This window comes from Piliocolobus tephrosceles, chromosome 1, assembly GCF_002776525.5.
Source record: "Piliocolobus tephrosceles isolate RC106 chromosome 1, ASM277652v3, whole genome shotgun sequence".
In the NCBI taxonomy this organism is placed as follows: domain Eukaryota; kingdom Metazoa; phylum Chordata; class Mammalia; order Primates; family Cercopithecidae; genus Piliocolobus; species Piliocolobus tephrosceles.
Window position 1 is genome coordinate 183,406,052 of NC_045434.1, and position 10,717 is coordinate 183,416,768.

Consider the following 10,717-nt stretch of genomic DNA (forward strand, 5'->3'; position numbering starts at 1 on the left):
TGAGACCAACCTGACCAACATGGTGAAACCCCATCTCTACTAAAAATACAAAAATTAGCCAGGCATGGTGGCGTGTACCTGTAATCCCAGCTACAGGGAGGCTAAGCCAGGAGAATCATCACTTGAACCTGGGAGGCAAAGGTTACAGTGAACCAAGATTGCACCACTCCAGCCTGGGCAACAGAGTGAGACTCCATCTCAAAAAACAAACAAACAAACAAAAAACAATTGACCAAATGCTTGCCTATTGTGATTTTTTTTAAAGTAATTAAAAAAAAATCAATTGACCATAGATGTGTTTATTTCTGAACTTGCAATTCTATCTATGTCTATCCTTATGCTAACACCACACTGTCTCAATTATTACTGCTTTGTAGTAAGTTCTGAAATAATTGGAAAGTGTTGAGTCCTCTAAATATGCTCATCATTTTCAATATTGTTTTTTCATATTCTAGGTTCCTTATAACCCCCTATAATTTTTTTTTCTTAGACAAGGTCCGGCTCTTGTCTAAGGGGGATGGGGAAGGGGAAGGGGAGGGGGGAGGGGGGAAGGGGAGGGGAAAGGGGGGAGGGAGGGGAGGAGAGGGGAGGGAGAGGAGGAGAAGAGCGGGGAGGGGAGGGAACAGGAGGCGGGAGGAAAAGAAAGGCATGATCCAGGAGAAAGTATTTTGAACAAATAGGATGGAGCAATCCTTTATTTTTACACACTTTGACAAGGAGGTTTTCTGTAAACAACCTTTCCAGTGGAGAACAGAGAACGGGAAAATCAGCTTCCAGACATCAGCAGCTGCTCCGCTCAGGGCCGAGGCTCCTCCTTGCCAATGTGGTGAGGTGGAGGGGTGTACTTCCCTTCCTTTATCAGCTTATCCCGCTGCCTCCTGATGGTACTCACACGTTTCATCTGTCAAAGGAAACGGCAATTAAACTGAGGGAGGAGATATGTGCCACAAAGTGAGAACTGGCAAAACTGACATCAATTTTGGTTTCATTTTTAAACTACAGAAGGCCTTTCATCTTACAGGGCCTCTGAAATGAAGTCTGCCTTCAAAGAATGAACATGAAATCACTTCCCAAGCTTTCAAACAAATTTTTAGTATACATAACCTCTCTGAAAACTAACAACTAAAATGTTCTTAATATATATAGCAATACGGATATTTGCAAAAACCTTTAAGAGGCACATTTGTGTACACTAAAATCTTTTAAAATATTAAAAGTTTAATCCCAGCACTTTGGGAGACTGAGGCAGGTGGATCACTGAGGTCATGAGTTTGAGACCAGACTGGCCAACATTGTGAAACCCTGTCTCTACTAAAAATACAAAAATTAGCCGGGGATCGTGGTGCACATCTGTAATCCCAGCTACTGGGGAGGCTGAGGCAGGAGAATCGCTTGAACTTGGGAGGCTGAGGTTGCAGTAAGCCAAGATTGCACTGCTGCACTCCAACCTGGGTGACAGAGCGAGATTTTGTCTCAATAAGTAAATAACTAAATAAAAGCTGGGCTGGGCGTGGTGGCTCATGCCTGTAATCCCAGCACTTTGGGAGGCCAAGGCGGGCGGATCACAAGGTCAGGAGTTCGAGACCAGCTTGGCCAATATGGTGAACCCGTCTCTACTAAAAATACAAAAATTAGCCAGTCGTGGTGGCACACGCCTGTGGTCCCAGCTACTTGGGAGGCTGAGGCAGGAAAATCGCTTGAACCTGGGAGGTGGAGGTTGTGGTGAGTCAAGATCACGGTACTGCACTCCAGCCTGGGCGACAGAGTGAGACTCACAAAAAAAAATAAATAAATAAATAAAATAAAATAAATAAATAAATAAATAAAAGTTAAGACAACCGCAGCACTTACATATTCTATGTGGAAGTGACACTGCTGCTGGTGACTATGCAGTGGGTATGAATGAAGCAGAAATAGCCAATATGAGGTCTCTTTTCTCCATATGGAAGTAAAGGCCTGATTCTTACTCAGCCACTAGTCACCGCTGAGTCCTGAATTCTGTCTCTTCTACTCAGATAGGGCATTGGTTGCTTCTCAACAAATAAAAGCTGTTACACCAAAGCCACAACAATGAACTGGTCCCTGGGTTCTGTGACACAGAAAATTTGCTAATTCTGATCACACTATTCCTCTGCTCAAAACCCTCCAATGGCTTTCTATGTTAGTGAGACAAAAAGATGAATCCTTATCATGGCTTACAAGGCCTACTCTAGTGACTTCATCTCTTAATATTTCCCTAAGCTCCCTCCAGTCGGCTCAGAGACCTTTCCACTTGCTGTTTTCTCTGCATGGAACATTCTTCCCTCATATCCATGTGGCTCGCTTTCTTTAATTCTCTGGTCTGTCTTCTTTTGCTGAGCTCTTCTCTGACTACCCTATTTAAAGTAGCATCCACCTAGCTCCTGCCCCTAGCACTTTCTATCCTTCTCCTGTTTATTCTCCTCATAGTACTTATTATTACCTGTATTTTTACTTGTTATTTTTCTGCCCTTCCTCCCACTATAACATAAGTTCCACTGAGTCAGAGATTTTTTTGCTGTTTTGCTTACTGTATTCCTACTGCCTAGACTAGTTCCTGACATAAGTTTTTTAACAAATGACTAACTTTTCACAAAGATATGAAAAATTCGTATGTTCAGTTAAACATCTCATTAACCTTAAAGAAAGTGTTGATATAACTTCAGTGGAAAAAAACCCTGATATAAACATTAAACATTTTAAAAGATTACTTTCTTACCATTTATCTTAGAGTCTCCCAACACAAGACAAGTCATGATTTTGAACTATGACAATACCATATTTCAAATCTTCCTCTGAGCTAAAAACAATAACTCTGGATAAAAGGATAGGTTTTGAAGCCAGCCTTGCCAGGATAAAATCCCAGCTCCACCATTTACTAGCTATGTAAGTTCAGGCAATGTCCTTAACTTTTCCTTGCCTTAAATTTTGTTTGTTCCTCGTTTGTTTTTTTTTGAGACGGAGTTTCGCTCTTGTTGCCCAGGCGGGCTGGAGTGCAGTGGCGTGATCTCAGCTCACTGCAGCCTCCGCCTCTCGGGTTCAAGTGATTCTGCTGCCTCAGCCTCCTGAGTAGCTGGGATTACAGGCACCCCCTCACCATACCCAGCTAATTTTTTGCATTTTTAGTAGACAGGGGGTTTCACCATGTTAGTTAGGCTGGTCTCGAACTCCTGACCTCAGGTAATCCATCTGCCTCAGCCTCCCAAAATTAAATTTTTAACTGTATAATGGGGAAACTAATAGTAACTTATTTCATAGAATTATTGTGAGAAATAAATGCATTATAATATGCTAAGAACTTACAATAGGACTTGATTCTAATTCTCTGACTCACTAGCTTCTTCACTTACGGGGAGGTATCTATTCACTTAAGGTGACCCTGAAAATGGTAACTTACCTATTCATAAATTCACAGAATTGGGAAGTGACCTTAGAGCAATTCTTTAATTGTTTCAGACAAGGAAATAAGACTAAGAAGGAAAAATGACTTGCTCAAAGTCACAAAACTAGTGGTGGTTTGCTGGACATGGCGGCTCATTTCTACAATCCCAGCAGTTTGGGAGGCCCAGGCAAGAGAATTGTTTGAGGGTAGGAGTTCAAGATCAGCATGGGAAACATAGCCAAACCTTGTCTCTACAAAAAATTTAAAAAGCCGCACATGGTGGCATGCACTTGTCCTAGCTACTTGGGAGGCTGAGGCAGGAGGATGACTTGAGCCTAGGAGCTCGAGAGTGCAGTAAGCTATGATCACGCCACTGCACTCCAGCCTGGGTGATAGAACAAGACCCTGTCTCAAAAACACCACTAACAGGATGGGTGTGGTGGCTCACACCTGTAATCCCAGCACTTTGGGAGGCCAATGTGGGATTGCTTGAGCCCAGGAGTTTAAGACCAGCCTAGGCAACACAGGGAGATCCCATTTCTATTTTATATACATAAAATCAAAATTAGGGCCAGGTGCAGTGTCTCACACCTGTAATCCCAGCACGTTGGGAGGCCAAGGCAGGGAGATCACTTGAGCTCAGAAGTTCGAGATCAGTCTGGGCAACATAGTGAAACCTTGTCTCTACTAAAACACAAAAAATTAGCTGGGCATGGTGGTGCACTCCTGTAGTCCCAGCTACGTGGGAGGCTGAAGTGGAAGAATCAACTGAGCCCAAGTTGAGGCTGCAGTGAGCCGTGAACATGCAACCACATTCCAGCCTGGGCGACGGGAGTGAGACGCTGTCTCAAGATACAAATTAAAATTAACCAACCAACAACAAATGAGTGGTGGCAGAACCAGCATCAGAACCTGACTCTCCTAACTCCCAATACAATGTTTTTTCTACCTTACTACAATGCCTCCTGTTGGTATCAATTCATAAAAATCTTTTTTTTTTTTTCTTGAGATGGAGTCTCGCTCTGTCGCCCAGGCTGGAGTGCAGTGGCACGATCTCACTGCAAGCTCCACCTCCTGGGTTCACGCCATTCTCCTGCCTCAGCCTCTCGAGTAGCTGGGACTACAGGCGCCCGCCACCATGCCTGGCTAATTTTTGTGTACCTTTAGTAGAGACGGTGTTTCACCATGTTGGTCAGGCTGGTCTCGAACTCCTGACCTCATGATCCGCCTGCCTCAACTTCCCAAAGTGTTGGGATTACAGGCCTGGGCTACCGTGCCCGGCCATCTTTTTTTTTTTTTTTTTTGAGATGGAGTCCCACTCTGTCACCCAGACTGGAGTGCAGTGGCGTGATCTCAGCTCACCACAATCTCTGCCTCTCGGTTTCAGGCAATTCTCTTGCCTCACCCTCCTGAGTAGCTGAGATTACATGCGTCTGTCACCATGCTTGCGTAATTTTTGTATTTTTAGTAGAGACAAAGTTTCACCTTGTTGGCCAGGCTGGTCTTGAACTCCTGACCTCAGGTGATCTGCCCACCTCGGCCTCCCAAAGTGTTGGGATTACAGGCATGAGCCACCTTTTTTTTTTTTTTTTGAGATAGTCTTGCTCTGTCGTCCAGGCTGGAGTGCAGCAGCATGACCTCGGCTCACTGCAACCTCCACCTCCCAGGTTCAAGCAATTCTTCTGCCTCAGCCTCCTGAGTAGCTGGGACTACAGGCGCCCACCACCATGCCCAGCTAATTTTTGTATTTTCAGTAGAGACAGGGTTTCACCATATTGACCAGGCTGGTCTCAAACTCCTGACCTCATGATTCACCAGCCTCGGCCTCCCAAAGGGATTACAGGCTTGAGCCACAGTGCCTGGCCAATTCATTCAACTTTTGAGGAGGTGAACACTAAGCTGTTAACATCCTTTTTCCACTGCATCATTGTTCAGACTCATGTACACCAATCTCATTAACACCTCCATCTTCTTCAGAGTGGAATGAATCCAGACATTTTGAATGTAATGGATTTGCAAGGTTAAACCTCTTTTGGATTCAATGAATTTGAAATATTTTCACCCAAAGATTTTCAAGGGTCAACATTCAAAGCTAGTTGATATTCTCTGCTTCACAGCCAACTGAAAAAATGGGTATACACACACATGCAATTTCTAACCTAGTGGCTAGAGCAGGGTAAAATACTAAGGAAAATTTGGGAGAAGAGAAAGAATGCTGAGGAACAATGGGCCATCCTCATATCCGAAGGCATTTAATTTCCTCATCATGGTACCAAAGTAGGAACGGTATTTCACCAGAAAAGCTTTGCCAATTCACATTTTGGCAAGCCACTGCCCACTAAAAACACTTAAGAGTAATCCCAAAGGAGGCCGGGCATGGTGGCTCACGCCTGTGATCCCAGTACTTTGGGAGGCCGAGGCGGGATGATCACCTGAGGTCAGGAATTCAAGACAAGCCTGGTCAGTATGGTGAAACCCCATCTCTACTAAAAATACAAAAATTAGCTGGGCGTGGTGGCAGGCGCCTACAATCCCAGCTACTCGGGAGGCTGAGGCAGGAGAATCGCCTGAACCTGGGAGGCAGAGGCTGCAGTGAGCCGAGGTCGCACCATCGCACACCAGCCTAGGGGACAAAAGCAAGACTTCGTCTTTAAAAAAAAAAAAAATCCCAAAGGAACAAGAAAGTAATTCAGCTTCCATCTCCATCACTTCCTTACCGTTTTCTGCCGAAGCAAACACTCTACAAAATCATCATATTCTATCTTGCACTCTTTCTCTGCCCGGATAGCACCAATTCCATGTGTACATTCTATCCATTCTTTTTCAAAAGCATGGCATCGAGTAGCAATCTTGTAGGGCTGTTCAGCACTCTGGATTGTCCACCATCGATCTATGTTAAGGCCGAACCTTTTCTGGATGTCCAAGAAAGGCATGGCTGTAATGGAAGACTTAAAAAAATAAGTAAATAAAATCCCACAAGAAGGCAATCAACTAAGAAATTTCTAAGAAAAAATTAGATAATCATGATAAGTAGCCCTCTAGAACACTGTTTGATATTATTCTCCTGATTTCTTCTCACCAAACTTTTTCATTAAATAGTTTCTTCCAGTTTATGGCAGATAAGCAGTTTTTGTGCTTTTTGAAAACTCAAGGAAAAGATAATTACAACTAAAGAACAATGCATAGAAATACTTTCTAGGTCGGGAGCAGTGGCTCACCCATCGTGTGAGATGGAGTCTTGGTCTGTCACCCAGGCTGTAGTGCATGGCGTGATCTCGGCTCACTGCAACCTCCACCTTCTGAGTTCAAGCGATTCTCCTGCCTCAGCCTCCCAAGTAGCTGGGACTACAGGTGCACACCACCACACTCGGCTAATTTTTGTATTTTTAGTAGAGACGGGGTTTCAGCATGTTGGCGAGACTGGTCTCAAACTCCTGACCTCAGGTGATCCGCCCGCTTTGGCCTCCCAAAGTGCTGGGATTACAGGTGTGAGCCACTGCACCAGGCCTAAAAAATTTTTTTTTAATTAGCCACTTGAGGGCCAGGCGCGGTGGCTCATGCCTATAATTCCAGCACTTTGGGAGGCCAAGGTGGGTGAATCACCTAAGGTCAGGTGTTCGAGACCAGCCTGGCCAACATGGTGAAACCTCATCTCTACTAAAAATACAAAAAAATTATCTGGGCGTGTTGTCACATGCCTATAATCCCGACTATTCGGGAGGCTGAGACAGGAGAACTGCTTGAACCCAGGAGACGGAGCAAGCCAAGATCGCACCATTGTACTCCAGCCTGGGTGACAGAGCAAGACTGCCTCTCAAAAAAAAAAAAAAAAAAGGGGCCAGGCGTGGTGGTTCACACCTGTAATCCCGGCACTTTGGGAGGCCGAGGCGGGTGGATCACGAGGTCAGGAGATTGAGACCATCCTGGCTAACATGGTGAAACCCCATCTCTACTAAAAATACAAAAAATTAGCCGGGCGTGGTGGCAGGCGCCTGTAATCCCAGCTACTCGGGAGGCTGAGGCAGGAGAATGGTGAGAACCCAGGAAGCAGAGGTTGCAGTGAGCCGAGATCGCGCCACTGCACTCCAGCCTAGGTGACAGAGCGAGACTCCATCTCAAAAAAAAAAAGAAGAAGAAAAAAAGAATTTGGATCCTTTGGTCAGGTTCTCTGTCTCAATAAATAAATAAATAAATAAATAAATAAATAAATAAATAAATAAGGCACTTGTGGTGGTATGCACCTGTAGTCCCAGCTACTCCTAAGGCTGAGGCAGGAGATTGAGGCCAGGAGTTCAAGGCTTCAGTGAGCTATGACCTGGCCACTGCACTCCATCCTGGGGGACAAAGCGAGATCCTGTCTCCAAAAAAAAAAAAAAAAAAAAAACCCAGAGTGAAAGAAATGGGTTAAGACTTACTTTGTAGAATATAACAGATATTAGGGGAAAAAAATTTATATGCAAATACATAATAATGTTAAATGTAAAAAAAACAGTATTCCAAACAAACAAAAAAAAAGCTTCACTGCCTAAGATGACTGAAAGGAAGCACGTGGGCAGACTCACAAATATCAATATAAATGTGTACTCATGGTAGATGTAAAGAATTTAGCCGGGCGCAGTGGCTCACACCTGTAATCCCAGCACTCTGGGAGGCCAAGGCGGGCGGATCACCTGAGGCTGAGAGTTCAAGACCAGCCTGACCAACATGGCGAAACCCCGTCTCTACTAAAAAAAAAATACAAAATTAGCCAGGCGTGGGGGCGCATGCCTGTAATCCCAGCTACTAGGAAGACTGAGGCAGGAGAATCGCTTGAATCCGGGAGGCGGAAGTTGCGATGAACCGAGATCGCGCCATTGCACTGCAGCCTGCATCTCAACAAAAAGGTGAATTTAACTTCTAAAGTTCCTTCCCATCCCTCAGTCATCATTTACTGAGTAGTTACGTTCCAGGCACTCAGATGCGGGGGAAAGCAGCTCCAACGTAAGCACCAGAGACACACACACTCGGAATTGGGAATACACTGCAAGGAACACGAGTGGAGTGGGTAAGAGCTCGAAGGAGGAAGCACCAACTCTGCCCAGAGACTTGAAAATGCCTTTAAGATGGCTTGCGAGTTCGCCAAGTGAAGATCAATGGGCAGAGTGTTCCAGTTGGGCAATAGCTCGAGTTACAGACAGCCGGAGGCGCTGGGTATGTTTGGGGGACAATGGAGCGCAGCATGCATGACAGAAAAAAGAATGAAATGAGCTCAGGAGGTTGACGGGGCCGAAATCACGCAGAGCCTGGAAAGCTGGGATAAGGATCGTAGACTTTAGGTTAAGAAACAGAAAACCAAAACATTAGTCCGGCAAAAACCTAAATAAATCTAGAAAGTGGAGACAGCAGCAATCTCCAGGCTTCGGTGCCATTAGCTGTGGAGGTGAAGCGGCCTGGGAGGGCAGGGAACACGCCCTGAGTTCGGGTCTGGGAGAAGGGGACACACAGCGAGCCAAGAGGAAATCTGTTAAAGAGACCTCGGAAGGAAGGTCCTTAACCTAAACTGACGCGCGGATATAAGCAGCCCCTACCGATCCGATGCTCGTACCCTTGTCTCTTCTCTGGCCGCCGCTTCAGGACGACTGGCTTGCGACGCGGACGCCTGCCGTAAAGGATGACCTCAGCGCGACGTTTGCAGCGCGACGCCGTAAGCTGACCTTCCCTCAGCTGTCTCCCTCGAAAACCACAGAAACTAAGCCGCTTGGCCTGGTATGGTGGCTGACGTCTGCAATCCCAGCACCTTGGAAGGCTGAGGCAGGAAGATCGCTTCAGCCCAGGAGTTCGAGACCAGCCTGGCCAACATGGCGAAACTCCCGTCTCTACAAAAAATAAAAAATTAGCCGGGCATGGTGGTGCATGCCTGTGGTTCCAGCTACTCAAGAGGCTGAGGTGGGAGGATCCCTTGAGCCCAGGAGATCGCGGCTGTAGTGAGCCATGATCACACCATTCCATTGCATTCCAGCCCTGGCAGCACAACAAGACCTTATCTCAGGGGGAGACAGCGAGAGCGAGAGAGAGAGAGAGAGGAAGAAGAAGAGAGAGAGGAGGTAGAGAGAGAAAGAAAAGAAACCAAACCCATCAATTATAGAGACACAGGAAAGGCCTAGCCAATAGTGAGTCCTTGCTCCTTTCTTGCACTGTGCCTAGCATGCTCATGGCAACACTGACTGGTGAGAGACTTCACCAAAGTCACAGGAGAGAAAGAACACTGGCTCCCTGCCTGCCTACTAGTGGGTAAGCACATGGACTATAAACCCAAACCACCACGTTGTGTCAAATGTAGGCCCCCCAGCCGGCCGCAGTGGCTCAGGCCTGTAATCTCAGCACTTTGAGAGGCCGAGGTGGACCTCGAGCTCCGGAGATCAGACCATCCTGGCCAATATGGTGAAACTCTGTCTTCACTAAAAATACAAAACTTAGCTGGGCGTGGCAGCAAGTACCTGTAATCCCAGCTGCTGGGAGGCTGAAGCAGGAGAATCGCTTGAACCCGGGAGGCAGAGATTGCAGTGAGCCGAGATTGCGCCACTGCACTCCAGCCTGGGGACAGAGCTAGACTCCGTCTCAAAAAGAAAAAAAAAAAAAAAAAAAAAATGTAGACCCCCACCACCAATTTCGTGTGACCCTAGGAAAGTTTCTTAACTTCACTGTGCCTCAGTCTCCTCATCTGTTAAGATAATTATGGTACTCATAATGGAGGGCTGCTATAGAGATGAACTGATTTATGTATAAAGCACTGAGGCGGTGGCTAGCACACGGGAAACATTCCAAGGCAGTCGCAGTTCTTTGATGTCTCAGCTTTCAGTTTGTGAATCAACTGCTCCCATGCCTGTCATCTGTTCCAGAACCTCCAATGACTCCCTTTGACTACATCAGAGACTCTAAAGTGCTGTGTGTATGTCTTTGGGGGGTGGACCACAGGCTGCATGAGATATTATACATTGGAGGTATGGGAGGAAAATACTAGAACATATATATATATATAATTGTTATTGTTGAGACAGGGTCTCACTCCCATTGCCCCGCTGGAGTGCAGTGGTACAATCACAGTTCACTGCAGCCTCAACCTCCCCGAGCTCTGGTGATCCTCCCACTTCAGCCTCCCAAATAGCTGGGACCACATGTCCATGCCACCACGCGCCTGGCCATCTTTATTATTATTATTATTTTATTTGAGATAGGGTTGCACTCCATCACCCAGGCTGGAGTGCAGTAGTGCTATCATAGCTCACTGCAGCCTCAAACTCCAGGGCTCAAGCAGTCTTCCTGCCTCAGCCTCCCAAG

The 10,717-nt window shown here is 46.1% G+C and overlaps 1 protein-coding gene across 2 annotated transcripts; it reads right to left on the bottom strand.

Moving 5' to 3' along the window:
• Positions 1-666: 666 nt before the first annotated feature.
• Positions 667-9,098, bottom strand: NDUFS5 (NADH:ubiquinone oxidoreductase subunit S5). Of its 2 annotated transcripts, none has more exons than XM_026455707.1 (3): positions 8,985-9,098; positions 6,118-6,335; positions 667-901 (listed from the first exon to the last, which is right to left on the bottom strand). In XM_026455707.1, exons 2-3 carry the CDS (start codon positions 6,331-6,333, stop codon positions 797-799), a joined length of 321 nt encoding a protein of 106 aa, XP_026311492.1. In that variant the 5' UTR covers positions 6,334-6,335; positions 8,985-9,098; the 3' UTR covers positions 667-796. The 2 variants fall into 2 exon arrangements, with proteins under 2 accessions (XP_026311492.1, XP_026311491.1); XM_026455706.1 differs by having other exon boundaries at positions 8,968-9,056.
• Between the last annotated feature and the right edge of the window lie 1,619 nt (positions 9,099-10,717).